The sequence below is a fragment of the Antechinus flavipes genome, chromosome 5, assembly GCF_016432865.1.
Source record: "Antechinus flavipes isolate AdamAnt ecotype Samford, QLD, Australia chromosome 5, AdamAnt_v2, whole genome shotgun sequence".
NCBI classification, from domain to species: Eukaryota; Metazoa; Chordata; class Mammalia; order Dasyuromorphia; family Dasyuridae; genus Antechinus; species Antechinus flavipes.
Window position 1 is genome coordinate 200,069,686 of NC_067402.1, and position 19,785 is coordinate 200,089,470.

General features: G+C 35.1%; 1 protein-coding gene across 1 annotated transcript in view; it reads left to right on the forward strand.

The window, feature by feature from the left end:
* Window positions 1–9,390: 9,390 nt before the first annotated feature.
* Window positions 9,391–19,785, forward strand: part of LOC127564339 (aldo-keto reductase family 1 member C1-like) — a 29,975-nt gene continuing 19,580 nt past the window's right edge. The window contains exons 1-4 of the mRNA XM_052000814.1: window positions 9,391–9,572; window positions 11,236–11,403; window positions 16,247–16,363; window positions 19,492–19,569. Coding sequence (XP_051856774.1) covers window positions 9,489–9,572; window positions 11,236–11,403; window positions 16,247–16,363; window positions 19,492–19,569 — 447 coding nt within the window. The 5' untranslated portion in view covers window positions 9,391–9,488. The remainder of the gene's footprint in view (window positions 9,573–11,235; window positions 11,404–16,246; window positions 16,364–19,491; window positions 19,570–19,785) is intronic.

Consider the following 19,785-nt stretch of genomic DNA (forward strand, 5'->3'; position numbering starts at 1 on the left):
TGGGAGAGCATTCAATAAAATTCCAAAGCTTTCTAAATAGTCAAAAGTCCAATACAATCCCCTAAATCCTTTGTGTTCTCAAATCAGACTTTACATAGCTTAATAGCTCTTTCTTTAGTCATGTCCCAACAATGGGTCCACCCTGTCTTAATTGGGATCCTGTAGGATCCATTCATTGATCTCTTTATGCTTGATCCCATCTCTCCTGTGAAAACGTCCCCTGAGAGAATTGGATAATTCCAAAAGACCCTTTCTCTGAGAAGTTCTCAAATGGAGATTACTCCCTTGAATATGAAGCAAGTGGGGCATTTCCTATCTGTTCAAAACCCACCTACATGGGCATCTTTCCTACAAGTTAACACTGATTTATTTTGACAAATTCTCCAATACTTTTAATTCACAAGATGAGTTTCTTACCACATTGTAAGTCACTGATAGTTCCCCCTCAACCAATTTAATGACAAAAATAATTTAATTACTAATCTTGTTATGAGAATTTAAAGGCAAAAAAGTCTACTTTAACTGCAGGAAGTTCTTGTGACTAGCGGGCTGAAAATGAGGAACTAGCAATTTCACCGATAAATCTTTCTGGTCTTAACAAAGTGAAACTAAGCAAAATGAAGGGGAAAAAAATGTAAACAGCAATCTATGTTTAAAGAAAAAAATTATGGCCATATAAATTTTACAAAAATAGAGTGCACCAGAGCTTATAAATTTAGATGAATTAATCATAAATTCAAATTGTCCCTCTTAGACTAATTGGGGACCCTTCTTAGTGAAATTTAATGTAGAGTAAATTGAGGCAGACTCAGGAATCTTGAAGAGATTTATTTCAGGGTCAAGAATTTAGGTGCAGATACCGAGGGGAGTCCAACTTCCCAGGTTGTTTTCCATGAGGAAGCCATGAATGAAAATGGTCCCTTGCAGGAACCGACCAAAAGAGGCTAAGGTCCATGCATTGCTGTCCCATCTGGGGATCACCCACCAGGCGAAGGACAATGCAAAAATTCAGGAGATCCAGACTGAGACCAAGTAGAATAAAAATCCTTATCCTTATCCACAAGGGCAGCAAGAAGGAAGGCTCTGGCCCTAGTACAAGGCAACCTTTAAAGTACTTAATCTGAAGAGATGATCAAATTAAAGAAAACATTTACAGGTATAACAATTATTATAAACCTAGAAATTTAAAAAAAGGAATAACAACTACAAGAACCAAATAATAATAATAATAATGGATTTTCTATAAGGACTACATGAATACTTAGGATATATAATGGAATAAAAAAGGAAATAAAATCTCTGAAGGAAGAAAGTAGTAGAAAAATTAGTAGTTTAAAGATGAAGAGGTAAAACTTTTCCAAGAAATGAACAAATAAGATGAAAAACTAGACATTTTCTCCATTCCTCACAAGTCCAAATAATAATTATGCAAAAAAAGGCAAAGTCATATAAACTGTCTGCACAGGCTAAGAAACCAAGAACCTTAATGAAATAACAATCTGAAATAATTAATAGTGGAGAGAACTAATTCCTAATTAAATCCCTCTTCATTTTAATAGGGAAAGATAAAACATAATGGGGAGATGAAAATTGAGGAGGAGAACAATGAGTTAAGCTGCAAGTAAAGATACTAAACAGGCAGTGAAGATCTTGATGGAAAATTCATAAGAGAAGGAGCTTGAGATAGACAAGGGTAAGAGGTGGAGTTTTCCAAAAACTAAGTTGAGCTGGGAGTGAAGGCTGGGGTTAGTCACTCAATCAGACTTTATTAAGCTCTTGCAATGTGCTAGGCACTGTGCTTAGAGCTGAACACACCAAGAAAGGCAAAAACCAAAAAAACAAGTCCCCTTAACAAAAAACCCAATCCCCAAAACCAGTCCCTTCTCTCAAAGGAACTCACATTCTAATGGAACATAATATGCAATGAGGTGGTGAGGGCTTGCCCTATGTGATGGCAGTGTCAGAAAGGAGATGGGGGGAATATAGTTAAGAATATACTGTATGTTAAGAAAATAAAATTAATAGCTCTTGGCAACAAATTTTTATGAGGAATGAGAAGAGGAGGAGTCAAATTTGACATCTAATTTGCAAGTCTGAGTAGTTAGGAGAATGGTGATATACAGAGAAACAGGGAAGTTAGGAAAATGCCACTTTTTTGGAGGAAAGACAATAAATTCAGTTTTGTGGTCTGACTTGATTTGGTGATCCCAGATAAGAATCAGGAGAGTAGGCCCTAGGGTAGATGCATTTTAGATTATGCAAATCTGCTGATGGGGAGATGGCCAATTCCAGAGAAAGAACTGAGATATAGAGATGCCTTTTTAGACATGGGTACTACGTATATGGTTTACAGAACAACACTTAGTTGTTATAAGATTTTTTTTTTTTCTGTTTTTAATTGGGGGAGGGGCAATGGAAGGAAAGTAAAGAAGTTATCCAAAATGATGTTAAAAAAAAAAAAAAAAGAGCTCTTGTATCAGTTTAAAAAGTGCAGGAAAAAAAGATCAGAAGGAAGCACAGATAAGCAGGGTAATTTTGAAAATACTGTATAGAATTTATTATGTGAATTTTTTAAAAAAGTCATATGCTATGGAGATTCATGGCTTCATACATATTCCTTTTTTGTTTTCTGCTATGTGAAAGGAAGGAATAAAAGAAAAATCATTTTTAAGTGCTTACTGTATACCAGGCATTGTGCTAAACACTTTTGAAATATCTCATTTTATCCTTTTTATAGCACTCCTGAAAAGTAAGTGCAATTATTACCCCCATTTTATAGTTGAGGAAACTGAGATAGAGAGAGGTTAATTGACTTACCTGTATCTCTCAGCTAGTAAGTCTTTCCAGGCTGTATTTAAAAATCAGATCTTCCTTATATTAGACTCAGCTTTATCCACTGTTTGGAAATGCTCTTTTGTGTGTGTGTGTCTAAATTTAGAATTTTTTAAAAAAAGCATTCAGTTTGTTTTTAAGGCAGTGAGAAGGAATTTAATTATTAAGAGTGAAAGGGTTTTGTTTTGTTTTGTTTTGGTCTTGATGTCTAAACTAGGAAGAATCAAAACAAAAAAAAAAAAACAAATGACAAAACAATAACATTGATTTCAATATCAAACATTAGCTATAATTTCAAATCAATAATTTTAAATCAAACATTAGCTATAATACATAAATTATGCCCAGGTTGGATTAATATTGTAAATGTAAGGATGGTTCAATATTAAGAAAACTAAAGCTAAAATAAACCATATTATTAGCAACAATAATTTAAAAATCACATGATCATACCAATGGATACAGAAAAAAACTTTTGACAAAATTCAACTTTAATTTCTTTTAAAAACCCTAGAAACAAAGTGATAAATAAATCTTTTCTTAATATGGTAAATGTGACATAAATATAATAAAATTTGTAATAAATTATTATATTTATTAGCTATGTTATTATTAATTAATTGTGATTATCTTGTAATATTTATTACAAAGTGATTATTTAATGCCATACCAAGCAAACAATCCAAGAATTATTTTAAAGAGCTAGAAAAAAATAACAATAAAATTCATCTGAAGCAGGGATTCTTAACTATTTTGTGTGTCATGGATCCCTTTGGCAGTCTGGTAAAACCTGGGACCTTCTCTCAAAATAATATCTTTAAATGCATAAAACAAAAAAACATAGGATTACAAAAGAAATAAATTATATTCAAATAAACACATACTTTTTCCCATTTAAGTTCTTGGACCACTCTGAAAACTATCTAAGAGCATCTATATATGGTTGATATATTGAGTTTTAGAACCTGCTAATCTGAAGGAACAAAAATGAAGAATTTCAAAAATAGTAAAAGGGCCTAACAGTAGCAAATCCCAAATTATAAGAACAATTTTAAACTAATATCCACATGAAAAATACTCTAAATCACAAATAATCAGAGAAATGAAAGTTAAAGTAACTTTGAAATTCCATTTATTGAAATTCCATCTATTAGAATGACCAGGATAACAAAAAAGGAAGATAATAAGTGTTGAGAGGGATGCTTTAGCAGGCTTAAGCCTGACTCTTAGGCCCCTAATTGCCTCTTTTGCTTTGTGAATTTTTTTGCTGAACAGGTAACTAAGCTTAGTGACCCTGAGATGAATGTTTCCAGTCTTGACAGCAAATGTGAATTTGAAAGACCTGGTGTCCAGGATTGCTTAGTCAGAGTTGATTGGCAGAACCCCAAGTTATAACCTAATTTGTTAGGAGATAGGACTTGATGGAATTGTTTAGAGAGTTGAAATAAAAGGAAATGGCAGTTCAGCAAGTTCTTTTTGTTGTTCTTTGATTGGTCATGTCTGACTTTTCCTGACCCCATTTTGGTTTTTTATTTGGTTTTGTTTTGTTTGCAAAGATACAGAAATGGTTTGCCATTTCCTTCTTTATCTTATTTTACAGATGAGGAAATGGAGACAAACAGGATTAAGTGACTTGCTCAGTGTCATAGAGCTAATAAATATCTATGGCCAAATTTTAACTCAGAATCTCCCCATTCCAGGGCCAGTGCTCTAGCCATGCACTACCTATTTTAGTGGTTTAATATTTTAAGTATCAACCTCTCAAGAGAGAAGGCTAAGAGTTATGGATTGTTTCACCTTTTAGGTTTCTGTCAATGTTTACCTATTGATTCTTTTGTATTTTAAGCTTTTTGTTATTGTTGGGGAGGAAATTAATAGCTCTATTTTTTATCTACAATACACATTGATTACTTCTTCAATCCCTTTCTGTAGAGACCCTTGACATGAGTCATATATAACCTTCAGATGATTTCCCCAAGTTTTCCAGAATGGAGAGTATAAAGAACTAAAGAAAAAAGAAAGAACCTTTCTTTAGAGATTAGCCTTTCTTTGCACCCCTCAGTCCACACGAGAGACCCCAGAGGGAAAGAGAGTGACCCAGTATCCCCTGGGTCAGAATCAGTTTCTTATCATATGTTAAAACATGCAGTGTAATATGCACTAATAAAGTAATGAAACATACAATGAATACTTAAAGAATTAAACAGCTAGGCAATATAAAATTATCTGCATATTCCTACAATTGATTATAAAATTAAGCATAACTCAGAGAAAGGACTATGGGAACTGAATGTGGATAACAACATAGTGTTTTCACCCCTTTTTGTTGTTGTTTGCTTGCATTTTGTTTTTTTCCTCATTTTTTCCCTTTTGATCTGATTTTTCTTGTGCAGCATGATATTTGTGGAAATATATAAAGAAGAGTTGCACATTTTTAACATATATTGGATTACATGCCATCTAGGGGAGAAGGTGAGAGGGAAGGAAGAGAAAAAAAATTGGAACACAAGGTTTTTCAAGGGTGAATGTTGAAGATTATCCATGTATATATTTTGAAAATAAAAAGCTTTCACTAAAAAAAAAAAAAAAAAAAAAAAAAAAAAAAATGAAGCATAGCATCCAAGAGACAACTGGATAGAGTCATTTCACTGCTACTTCACCTCTATCTCAACTCTCTGGACAACTTCATCAGGATCCATCTTCTGGTAAGCCAGTACGTGGCTTGAGGCTCTGCCAGGCAACTATTTCAGTATCTTTGGCAAGAAAATCCCTAAGTCCCAAATGGGTTCACAAAGAGTACTGCTGAGGTTACAGGGTGCAGTCAGATTCTCCCTGTACAAGGCCACCAAAATAAAGGGGTATGGAGTGATACCCCAAAAGAATATTGGGATTATGGGCTGGTGTAGCTGGTGTTCTTCTTTCAGAAGAATTTGTAGTTATGCATTTTGAACAATGAGGTGATTCAGGCTAATTCCAAAAGACTTGTGATGAAGAAAGCCATCTGCCTCCAAAGAGAGGACTGTGAGAATTGAGTGGATCACAACATAGTGAAGTGGTTGTGGTCCCTTTAAAAAAATTGTATTTCCTTTTGATCTGTGATCCTTTTCAGATTCTCAACCATTCCTGGGGAAGGCATATCTTCCCTAGATAAGTTGTCTTTCCAGGATGCCAGGGCCTTTGATTCAATTACATATCCTGGTCAAAAAGCACTCCTTTGAAGTGCTGTTAATTCCAATAGGAGATCTGGGCTGTCCCAGCCCCCACTGGGTCTGACCTGCTCAGGCTGTCCCAGCCCCCACCAAGACACCCAATATAATAAGCTTCCATCAAAGAAGGTCTTTTGCAGATGGACCTCGGTAGCTCACTCAGCTGCCAGGACTTTCTGTCCACTGAGAACTGCATTCTTAGTGCAAAACTCCATTTTCCCATAGATCTGACATTATAGAAGTCAGTCTTTGATTAAACTGATTTCTATCTAACAATAAACTTTCATTTTTAAAATTTTTTTATTTTTTTATTTTTTATTTTAATAGCCTTTTATTTACAGGTTATATGTATGGTAACTCTACAGCATTGACAATTGCCAAACCTCTTGTTCCAATTTTTCTCCTCCTTCCCCCCCCACCTACTCCCCCAGATGGCAGGATGACCAGTAGATGTTAAATATATTAAAATATAAATTAGATACATAATAAGTATACATGACCAAACCATTATTTTGCTATACAAAAAGAATCGGACTCTGAAATATTGTACAATTAGCCTGTGAAAGAAATCCAAAATGCAGGCAGGCAAAAATATAGGGATTGGGAATTGAATATAATAGTTCTTAGTCATCTCCCAGAGTTCTTTCGCTGGGTGTAGCTGGTTCAATTCATTACTGCTCCATTGGAACTGATTTGGTTCATCTCTTTGCTGAGGATGGCCAGGTCCATCAGAATTGGTCATCATATAGTATTATTGTTGAAGTATATAATGATCTCCTGGGTCTGCTTGTTTCACTCAGCATCAGTTCGTGTAAGTCTCTCCAGGCCTTTCTGAAATCATCCTGCTGGTCATTTCTTACCAAACAATAATATTCCATAATATTCATATGCCACGATTTATTCAGCCATTCTCCAATTAATGGGCATCCACTCAGTTTCCAGTTTCTGGCCACTACAAAAAGGGCTGCCACAAACATTCGTGCACATACAGATCCCTTTCCCTTCTTTATGATCTCTTTGGGATATAAGCCCAGTAGTAACACTGCTGGATCAAAGGGTATGCACATAAACTTTCATTTTGCAATTAATAATTTGGGAATGAGTGAATTCTTTCACTCCTAAAACCTGTGACTGATTTAAAGGGTATTCTTAACAATTTTCTTATAATCATTAATCTAGACCACTCAAACAGCATCAATAGTATTTTCATCTTTTTTGTTGTTGTTTGCCTGCTTTTTGTTTTCTTTTTCATTTTTCTCTCTTTTAATCTGATTTTACTTGTGCACTGTGATAAATGTGGAAATGTTTAACATATATTGGAATGTTAACTCTCTAGGGTAGGGGGGAAGGGAGGGAGAAAAATTTGGAACAAAAGGTTTTGCAAGGGTGAATATTGAAAACTATCTTTGCATATATTTTCATAATAAAAATCTATTATTTAAAATAAAAAATAAAAGACATTTTCAAAAAGAATTTGTAGGCTTGGGCATTCTCCAAATCAAGGGGCAAACATTTTATTATGCTATTAAGAGCATGTTGCAATGCATAATATATAATCTCAGCCTAACATTACTTGTGACATTTTAGTAGCAATGGAACAGCACTTTTTAAATGCCATTTATGATATGAATCTTATAAATCAACCTGATAGAGGAAATGCTCATCAGAAACTAAATCAATGTAAAAGAAAACAAATTCAAAACTAGATTTAAAAAAAAAAATCAATCTGTAATGTCAGTCAAACTGTTTAAAAATATATACATCACTTATATTGTATTTAATTTATACTTTAATATATTTAACATGTATGGTCAACCTGCCATCTGCGGGAGTGGGGTGGGGGAAAGGAGGGGAAAAATTGGAACAAAAGTTTTGGCAATTGTCAATGCTGTAAAATTACCAATGCATATAACTTGTAAATAAAAGGCTATAATAATAATAAAAAAGTACATACATCAAACATTATAAAAGGAAGTAAAGAAAATTATTCAAAAATATTAAGAACTTCTGAGGCAGCTAGATGTCATAGTGGATAGAATACTAACCCTGAAGTCAAGAGAACCTGAATTGCAATCTAGTCTCAGACACTTTAACACTTCCCAGCTGTGTGATCCTGGGCAAATCACTCAACCCCAATTGCCTCAGCAAAAAGAAAATAAGTAAAAAATAAAAATGCTGAGCAGAAATCAGCTCAAAATTCAAAAGCATCAAAATTAAAGAAAAAAAATAAACATTTTCAGTGACAATTTTACTATTTTTATAATAGTAAACAATCTACTTTAAAAACACTAAAAATAGAAAAAAGTTAATTCCTTTAACCCAATATCTAACCACAAGGAGATTCTGGCAGGCAAGATCTCAATGTCTGGAGATCATGAAGCCATTCTCTTTCTTGGAGAGTTTTCTTTCCTTTGGGGGAAACTGCTTCCTTTCAGACTCAGTGTGGTGAAAATGGAATGATTAATGACTTTACGAATCACCTTGATTCGTTCAAGCTCCTTTACCTTCCAGAAGACCAGATTGAATTGAGAGTCGGGTAAAATTGAGCATTCTGTGCTATCAGAGCATTCTTTCAATATTCACGAACGTGTTGCCATACTGAACCCAGAATTTCCCCTGCTATGCCAGATAAGCAACGCAGGTTGATTTATCAGCTCTCAGTTCTGGAAAACAACGCAGGGCTTGGAGACCTTGTGAAGACTACTTAAGATTAGACACTCCTCCTCTGTCCCTTCCCGGCACAGTGATTCTAGTCTTCCTAACTCCTGCTGCCAGCGCTCACCTTGAGCTTGCTTCTAACTGTGCTTTCATGCGTACATGTCTGCTCATTTAGGAGGAATAAAGTCACGGATACAAGCTAACAGTTTTGTTTTCCTGAGACCAAACTCTGGGGGGAAAGGCTGACAGTTTGTATCGTAGGGAAAGGAGCAAAAGGCTGTACAAATCCGCCCACTGATTTAGTTCCCTTCTTCCTTCCCATCTCTCTACTTCCAGATGATCTCTCCCTCCTCATCCACTCCCTTACAGATGATCTCTCCCTCCTCGTCCTCTTCTCCTTTTTTAATCTCCCCCCCTCCTCTTTCCGGGTCCTCCAACCCCGACCCCACCATTTTTTTAGGACCCCGATCCCACTATTTTTTTAGGAATAACTACAGAAAAGGGGGATAATGCAATCAAATTTTAAGTCAAATGGAGATTTTGTTTACTTTCTTTTCACAGCTCAAAGCGGCTACATTTTTGGGGAAGCAGTAAGGAGGAAATTCAGTTAGATATTTCCTCCGTCCCCCACCCCACTTCCGAGCAACTTTAAAAACCAAGCCACTCCCTCTGAGCTTCATTGGGCATTGGAGTACAAATATAAAGTCAGGTCTTCAGTGAATTGGTCTTTGCTCCGGTGCGGGAGTTTTCTGATTTTGCACTTGATCTACCTGACCCGTGGGCTGAAAAGAAATGGCTCTTTCCAGATTTAGGATGACAATGAATGATGGGAATACTATCCCAGTGCTGGGACTTGGTACTTATGCACCCCAAAAGGTAAGTACAGGGAGGACTGGTGTTTGTGAGGACTTCTACTCCGGGAGGGTGGATGAAGTATATTATCCTTATTCCTTTCTGGTCCCATAATACCCAATATAGCGCTAAAGACTCTTGGCTGCAAATACACATTTACATGTCACATGGGGGCTAGTGAATTTCTGTAAAACGTGACTGCGCTAAATGTAGCACATAACTGAATCTGACAACCATGGGCTGGCCACGGACATCCTGGGTGTTGTAGTTCTTTGTAGGCTTGGAAAAGAAAGCTAACATGGGGTTAGCCCTCAGATAGGAGGAGTATGGTTTTTCACTAAGTCAAGAGTTTGAAAAAATTCTTGAGAGTGTAAGAGGAGAGGTGAACATCTTGGTCAGACAGTGTCTGCTATATCTGCCTTTCCTATCTTCAAGACTTTCCATTTTCAGGAGAGATGATATTTAAATAGATGAGAGGAGAGATGTGGGGCTATATATTTTGCACGTTAGATCCAGGAGCCTGAGTGCTAAGAAAAAAACATGAGGAACCGGCAGTGTTGATTTTCTGTCCCGTCACCTTATTTCTGTTTAATAGTGTTTTTTTAAAATAATATTTGCTTAATTAATATTTAATTATATTTATAAATTATTGTATGAATTATATAAGGAATCATTATTACATGACATTTAAATTTAATTATATAAGTTTAAATATTTTGCAGCTATGGATGACTTGATACTTAACTCTTTGATTGCAATTTTGCCCAAGACAAGAAGTTCTTTTTGCTCTGAGAGCATAAGCATGAGCTATTTCCTAATTTTTGAAGTAAATCTGTACCACAGAATTACTAGTTATACTCTCTGGACATAGATTACTTAATGAGCCTGTGCACTTTAGAGGGATGTGGGTGTTTGAAAGTGGGTGGATGATTGCCCTGACTTCTTGGGAGTTAAGTAGAAAGGACCAACAACCACAGCTCCGAACCTGTTCTATCCTTAGATGTCACTGTCCATTTATCAGAAATGCTTTGCCCCTTCCCTTTAGGTTCTGAGGTGAAAAGAAAACTTTTTTTGGAGGGAGTGAATTATTGTTGCAGAGTGCAGTTATCTAAATAAATTTTTATGATTGTTTATGGTTACATAGCGGGAGGGTCTGTCTGGATTTATTGGTTGAGTAGCTGGGGAAAGCTTTTCTCTTTCTTTAGCCTTTATTATCTCTGCAATGTAAATCAGTATTGCTCAGTTTTCTGGCATAGTACTCTGCTATCTTCAATAGCCTGAAATTCAGCTAACTTAAAACATTCTAAGAAAGGCATGGAATATAGCAGCAGATCTTAAAACTGAAAGTTTAAAAACCAGAGTCTAAGCCAAAAAATTCAGCTGACCTGGCCAGATGTCTATTTGGCAAAATAATCTAATTCTTCTATTGCCCAACAGCCCCATATTTCTAGAATGACAAATGAAAAATTAAACAAGGGTCTAATGAAAACAAATTGCAAAATGTGGCTGTGTATGGAAGAACTTGAATAATATTTGACCAAGAAAAAGATGAGCAAGAGAGAATGTGGGGATGAAAAAGAGAGTGGAAAGGAGAAGCAAAAGTTAAAGAACTATGTTTAAAAAAGGAGGTCCACTGGCTTAGTTGTTTTTATTCAGGTTGAAAAATTCTTTCTCTTTGAATCTCTAGGTTCCCAAACATGAAGCTGAGATGGCTGTAAAGGTGGCTATTGACGTGGGCTTCCGCCATATTGATTCCGCTTTCCTATATGAAAATGAAAAAGAAGTTGGACAGGGAATCCGAGCAAAGATTGCGGATGGGACAGTGACCAGAGAAGAGATATTCTACACAGGGAAGGTACTGTTGGGAGGAAATCAATGATTGAGTTTTGTGGGACTTTTTTTTTAATTGAAAAATAATATGATATATAAACAATATCTTATGGGAAACAAAAAGGTATCCTCTCCACAAAGACAATCTAAAGAACAAAAAGGAATTATTCTGTAAAAGAAAAAAGAGGTCTAACTAGTGTTGATGAGAAACTATGGAATTTAATTCCCATCTAATTTTTTTGAAAGTAGAGTGGTCACTCAGCTAATGAGCAAGATATATATTTGCACAAGTATCTTCATTAAAGAATAGATACTGTCTTTGATCTTCAAGAGCTTATACTCCTATAAGGTAGTATAAAATAATTAGATATTTAATTTCCCCAAGTAAATAATTAAGAAATCTCTGCAAGGACAAGGAAAATGAATTACCACTAGGACAGTGACCCTATTTTCTGTATGAACAGCTGTGAGATTATTTTTATTTTGAAGCACCAAATGTCATTTTTTTGTGTGTGTGTGTTTAGAGGACGTTCTTATCTGTCAGTTGCATAACTGGCAATTGTATAATAGTAGTTTAAATTTAGTTTTGAAGACTAAAATATAAATTATTCCTACTTTCAACCAGAATGTAAGTTTCTTGACTAAACCATGAGAAGAATATATGGGATGATCAGTTAGTGGATTTTTTATTTTTATTTTTCCAGTGGATCAGAAGTAGAGTTTGTGGGAAAATGATATTTTTACCGTGAAATTTAGTGGGGTTGTCTAAATGGTGCAGTACATAGAGTATCAGCATTGGAGTGAGAAGGACCTGAGATCAAATCTGGATACCTGACATGTATTAATTGTATGGCTCTAGGCAAGTCATTCACCTAACATTAAATTAAAAAAAAGAATTTAATGTTTGGCAAATTTGTATTTTCCCTAAATTAGAGGCAAAATGTCTAACAGGAAGTTAAATTCCAGATTTAATACAAAGAATAATAAATCATAAACATGTAGTTGATTATTAATCATTATTTAAAACTACCTTATTCTTGGGAAAACCGAACGATGCCTTAAAGGTGAGACAAAAACAAAGTAGATTTCTTTTTTTAAAATTAATTAATTTTTTTATTTATAAAGCATATGCATGGGTAATTTTTCCAACCCTGGCCCTTGCAAAACCATTTGTTCCAGATTTTCCCCTCCTTCCCCCTACCTCCTCCCCTAGCTGGCAGGTAGTCCAATACATGTTAAATATGTCGAAATGCATGTTAAATCCAACATATATATGTGTGCGTGTGTGTGTATATATATATATACACATATACATATATATACACACATATACATATTTATGCAGTTATTTTGCTGAACAAGAAAAATCAGATCAAGAAGGAAGAAAAAACTAAGAAAGAAAACAAAATGCAAGCAAATAACAACAGAGAGAGTGAGAATGCTATGTTGTGGTCCACACTCAGTTCCCATGGTCCTCTTCTCTGGGTGTAGATGGCTCTCTTCATCACTGAACAAGTGGAACTGGTTTGAATCATCTCATTGTTGAAGAGAGTCACGTCCATCAGAATTGATCATCATATAGTCTTGTTGTTACCATATACAATGATCTCCTGGTTCTGCTCATTTCACTTAGAATCAATTCATGTAGGCCTCTTCAAGCCTCTCTGAAATCCTCCTGCTGATTGTTTCTTTCTTTTTTTTTTTTTTAATAGCTTTTTATTTACAAGTTATATGCATGGGTAATTTTACAGCATTGACAATTGCCAACCTTTTGTTCCAATGTTTCCCCTCCTTCCCCCCATCCCCTCCCCTAGATGGCAGGTTGACCAATACATGTTAAATATATTAAAGTATAAATTAAATACAAAATAAGTATACATGTCCAAACCGTTATTTTGCTGTACAAAAAGAATCGGGCTTTGAAATAGTGTACAATTAGTCTGTGAAGGAAATCAAAAAAATGCAGGTGGGCAAAAATAGAGCAACTGGGAATTCAATGTAATGGTTCATAGTCATCTCCCAGAGTTCTTTTGCTGGGTGTAGCTGGTTCAGTTCATTACTGCTTCATTAGAACTGATTTGGCTCATCTCATTGCTGAAGATGGCCAGGTCCATCAGAATTGATCATCATATAGTATTGTTGTTGAAGTATAATGATCTCCTGGTCCTGCTCATTCGGCTGATCGTTTCTTACAGAACAGTAATATTCTATAGCATTCATATACCATAATTTATTCAGCCATTCCCCCATTGATGGGCATTCACTCAGTTTCCAGTTTCTGGCCACTACAAAAAGGGCTGCCACAAACATTTTTGCACATACAGGTCCCTTACCCTCTTTAGTATCTCTTTGGGATATAAGCCCAATAGTAACACCACTGGATCGAAGGGTATGAACAGTTTGATAACTTTTTGAGCCTAGTTCCAAATTGCTCTCCAGAATGATTGGATCTGTTTACAATTCCACCAACAATGCATCAATGTCTCAGTTTTCCCACATCCCCTCCAACATTCCCCATTATCTTTTCCTGTCATTTTAGCCAATCTGAGAGTGGTATCTCAGAGTTGTCTTAATTTGCATTTCTCTGATCAATAGTGATTTGGAGCACCTTTTAAATTGACTACAAATAGTTTCAATTTCTTCATCTGAAAATTGTCTGTTCATATCCTTTGATCAAAATTTATCAACTGGAGAATGGCTTGAACTATTATAAATTTGAGTCAATTCTGTATATATTTTAGAAATGAGATTCTTTGGATGTAAAAATGTTTGCTTCCCTTCTAACTTTGTCTGCATTAGTTTTGTTTGTGCAAAAACTGTTTAACATAATATAATCAAAATTCTCTATTTTGTGATCAATAATGACTTTCTCTTCCACAAACCCTATGTTCTTATTTTTTTATTGTAGCTTTTTATTTACAAGTTATATGCATGGGTAATTTTACAGCATTGACAATTGCCAAACCTTTTGTTCCAATTTTTCCCCTCTTTCCCCTCCCCTCCTCCCCAGATGGCAGGTTGACCAATACATGTTAAATATGTTAAAGTATAAATTAAATACAATGTAAGTATACATGTCCAAACAGTTATTTTGCTGTACAAAAAGAATCAGATTTTGAAATAGTGTACAATTAGCCTGTGAAGGAAATCAAAAATGCAGGCAGACAAAAATAGAGGGATTGGGAATTCTATGTAGTGGTTCCCTATGGTCTTCTAATTTGTTTATAATATCATTCTTTATGCCTAGATCATGAACCCAATTAAGTCTTATGTTGGTATACAGTGTTAGGTGTGGGTCTATGCCTGAAGTAGACTTCTTTTTAAGGAAGGTAACATGGAGTTAACTGCTTCTGAACTGTAGTAATGTGTCCTCAAATTTGGTAGAAATTTAGCAACATACTATTATGTAATTTAATTCAAAAGTCTTATGTGCACTATGAAAGGCTTAGTTCTTCTAAGCAGTTCAGTGATCCAAAGCAATCTCAATAGATTTTGGACAGAAAATGCCATCTGTATCCAGAAAAATATTTAAGGAAACTGAATGTAAATCAACACATATTATGTTCATTTCTTTTTTTCTGTTTTTTTAAAAAATCTCTCCCATGGTTTTTCCCTTTTGCTCTGATTTTTCTCTCCCAACATGATTCATAAAGCAATGTGTATTAAAAATAAACTTATAAAAAAAAATCTCATATGCTTAATTTAAAGGTGTTCTCATAGTCTTGTCTTACCATCCATATTTAACTGGATTTAGACAAGAAAAGGATTAAAATAAACTTTTGTCAGTTTTTTTTTCTTCTAGCTCAATTTAAATTCTTTTCCTTTGGTTCCCCATAGTAACTAGTTTCTAGTACTTTGTCCTTGAAACTTGCCAAAGATGTTAGCTATTACATTAATTTATTGGAGGCAGGGATTTATATGAGAACAATCAAAACTTATTGTTCCAATGAAATTGTATGAAAAGTCCTAAAATGAAACAGAAAAGTAAATAATAAAATACTAAAGTAATAGCAACATTTCCTAAAACCTCCTCCCAAATTACAGGCATAGAAAATTTCTATTCTAGCATATTGTCTGTCCTGTGCTTCTAAATCATTCTAAATCTAAATCTAAATCTAAATTTTGTGTTCCATCATTTTAGGAAACAATGTAAGGTAAATTAGGCACCTACCCAACACATAAGGTGAAAGTGAAGGTGTTGGATTTCAATGCCTACTTCCCTATCATCTCTTTTTGACATTTAATTCTGTAGCTATGCATAGATGGAAGAAAATCTCAAAAGCTTATCAAAACACAGTTTTATTAAAATTTATTAAAATTCCAGCATTAACATGAGTTGAGAGGATACTTTATTGTTCACGAGTTCAGTAGGTCTAGTCCAGAAAGTTTAGCCCAGGAGAAGCATTTCACTTCATGACTATTTTTTCTCCTTCTCACCTTTCTAGTTCCAGGCTTATCTATTACTTCTTTTAAGTCATATTTCCACTTCCCATCTCCATTTAGAGATGTCTCTATAGTGGATATACATTCACTCCCAACTTCCTTTAATGGACCGTTCAGACCCATGTTCTAGTGGGTAAAATTTCTCCTCAAAGAGGTTCCTTTTGCAATTTTCAAAGTCTGTGACATCTTTTTTGAATTTCCTAAGAACTCTTGGAGGGAAATAGAATTTATTTATTATCCTTCATTTTATAAACAGACATAGAGAGATTAAGTGACAAGGAAAAACAAGCTGCTTTAAGATGGTTTTGGTAACTGGCCATTCTGGGAACTCAGCTTGCTGTTCTGGTATTGACATGATTTGTCTGGTCTGCTTGGAATTGCTTTGATAAAGAATACACAACTGAACACTCTTTGGATCTCTTTAGCTCTGGAGTACACACCACCACCCTGATTTGGTCAGGCCTGCCCTGGAACAGACCCTCAAGGCCCTCCAGCTTGATTACATCGATCTCTATATTATCCATTGGCCTGTCTCTCTGAAAGTAAGTATTAGAACTGCTTTGAGGTGTACAAAACTTTTTTCTCTTTCAGCCTTAGCATTTTTTAATCCTGCTTCTATAAGAAGAGGAATGTTTTGTCCTTATTCAGGCTTTGTCTAGAGCAGGGCTTTTTCTACTCATCGCCCTCCATCCCCCACTCTTTCTTGAGAAATTTTTACATGACCCCAAGTATATAAAATAGATATATAAATCAAATATTTATTGAAAATAAATCATAATTTCATGACCCCCACATTCAGTTACAAGACCTCACATGTGGAATTATAGCTATATAAAATAGGTATACAAATAAAACATTTGCTGATAATAAATCATAATTTTGCAACTCCCGCATTCAGTTATAAGACCCCATGTGGGGTCACAATTCACAGTATAAAAAGCTTTGGTCTAGAGGACTGCAGATTAAGGTTCTGACAGGAGAAAAAAAAAGCCTTTGTTGATAGGACTGGGTGGCAGTGTCCTAATATTTAAATTAGATGCCTAAATATTGCAAGCAAAGAATATCCTGATTTAACTTTAAGAGATGAGACTGGTCATGGTGATGTATACTTGTAGTCCCTGCATTGGGGAATTCATTTGAAGTCTTGGGAAAGGTATATCTGCCAACAAGATCCAATGACTGTGGGTCACAGATAAGGAGAAAAAAACTTAGAAATACATTAGAGTGCTAAGGAATCTGCTCTTGTTGATAGCAAATTCATATTCCTTTAATTTTGTATGAATTTGATTTTTATAACTTTCAGGATGCTTATAGCCAAATCAGCAGCATTGTACAGCAACTTAAGATAGAAAAGAAAAGCATTTCTCAGAAAAAGATTGGGGTATCAGTCCAAGGAGAAAAACAAGAGTATTTGAAACATATGTAGCAGAATTTATTATCAGAATTTTTAAAAAATGTACAATAGCAAGGGATAAGAGGAAAAGAACAAGGTTTCATAATTAGCCTTTGATAATGGTGAAAGCAAATCTTTTAAGAAAAAAAACATTGGTATGTCTTATTAATGGACAGAAAGAAGTTACGACAATGGCATAAATCCATCCTCAACCTCATACTTTGTCTCCGCATAGAGGTTAGGGACGGTCTAATATAAGCCCACTAGAAGGTTTGGGCATTTCTAATTTCTAATTTTTAGTTTATTAAGATGTCACATAATATTTGTGTTGCCTAATTTTTTTTTCCGTATCTGGCCTTTAGGGAGGGAGACTAAGGCAGGTAGATTCTTGAGTCCTGAGCTAATGAAGGGCTGTTTAGTTTTGCCTCGTGCTCCCCAAGGTTCTTCAAAGTTCAGAAAGCTGACATCTCTGACATCTCAGAACAGTGTTTGGATCCCCTAAGCTTTGGCCTTGACTGTTCTGACTCAAGCAACTTAGTAGTTCTTCCAGTTGTTCCTCCCTAGAGTTTCCAAGGTCTGCACCTCAGGACTTTCTCAGGCAAACTCTCCATTCTTGATGAATCCAAATCGGAGCCCTTCAGGCTACAGATGCCACATCTCTCTGGGAAGCTTTGCCTGGGAGAGAGGGGAAGAGTGTACTTTACTTGTTTTGGGGCTGCTAGATGACTTTTTCTGCAGTTCTGGAGTGTAAGATTTCACTTATCGTTTCTCATTGATTTCTTGATCATTATTCAGTGTGACATAAAGTTCAGTTTTGCAAGAATAAGTAGGTGGTAGCTGGGCTGCTTTTCTCTATTTTTGGAGGCCATTTTTAAAAAAAATTGATTTTTAAATAGCTTTTTATTTTTCAAAATACATGGAAAGATAGTTTTCAACATTCACCCTTGCAAAACCTTGTGTTCCAAATTTTTCTCCCTCCCGCCCTACTTGTCCCCTCCCTTAGACAGCAAGTAATCCAATATGGGTTAAAAATGTGCAATTCTCCTAAACATATTTAGAAAGTTATCTTCAATAGTCTTTGAAATGCAAAGGACAGGGGCAGCTAAGTGTTGCAGAGTATTGGCCCTGGAATAAGGAGAACCTGAATTCAAATGTAGCCTCAGACACTTAGTAGTTGTGTTACCCTAGACAAATTGCTTAATCCCAATTGCCTCAAAAAAAAAAATGCAAGGGACAAAAGAAATTTGAGCAATGTTAACAGTCTATATTAGCTTAAAAAAACTGGATGAGGTCCCAATGCTTTCATACTAAAAAAGGAAACTCTACTTTTATTGGTTAGTGACAAAGAAAGAGAAATTGTATGGGTATTTAAGAGATAACCTATAAAGAGAGTTGGGGGATGAAGGGATTTACGAATCATACCATTATCTCTTTTGGGGAAGGGAAGTACAAGGAAAAAAAGGATAAAATGAATGGGGACAAAAGGGAAATGAGAGAGGGAAGAGGAATGAATGTGTTAGGGAAGGGGAGAATTTTTAACCAGAATAATCATTCATAAAAACGAATTGAAGATTTAGCATTCTGGTTCTGAGCCAAGGATCACAAAACAGGAATTACAAAAACTATCTAGTAATGAGGTAATTCCTTTTGGTATACCCAGAGGCTAGCTTAGGAGCTGCTATATAAATATCACAGGTGCTTAATAAATGCTTTATGAGCAATTGAATTAATGGATATAAATGAATCCAACAGTATAAAAAAAATACTAGGCTATTTAAATAAAAAAAGGACCCCTCTTTTCTTTTTAAAAATCAGTAGACTACCAAGTTAAAAAGTGGTACATACTATCAGTCATAGCCATGTTATTAAATTAGGTGGTTTGCTTAATTGTTTGAGGAAATAGGCTTCCTATTGGGGTTTGTTAAGAAATATTTTGTGTTACAAATAATCAATAAAGTTTTAAACAAAGAGAGGGTTTGATTAGATGATTTCTAAGATTTTTTTTCAGATCTACATTTCTTATCTTCTGGAGTTGTAGTGTTATTATTCATGTACTTGATTGATTCCCTACTAGTAGAAGGTAAAAACTGATAAAGCAAGAACAATGTCACCCTTTTATGTTTTATTTTATGGCACCTGACACAGTACCTTATACAATAAACACAGTAGGTATTTAATAAATGTTTGTTGACTTGAATGGACTCATTCACTTGCTTGATGGACTCATTCACTTGCTTGACAATATCAGAAAGATAAGTTTCTCTTTTCTAATTACAGCGTGGCAAAGATAAGATCCCAAAGGATGAAAATCAGAAAATTATATCTGAGTTTGTGGATTTGCGTGACACTTGGGAGGTAGGTGACTTGTGGCAGTAGATAACCAAAAACATGTTGTGGTTTTGAGATACAATTAACTCTGCCTGAAAATGATTGTGCCTGGAGAAGGAGACCTTCAGGTAATTGGAAGTGAATTTTATCAAGGAAAAGACAAAAGACAACTTGTTAAATGGCATAAGTACAGTACTAGAAATCTACACTTAGAATTTTATCTTTGACACTAATTTGGGAATG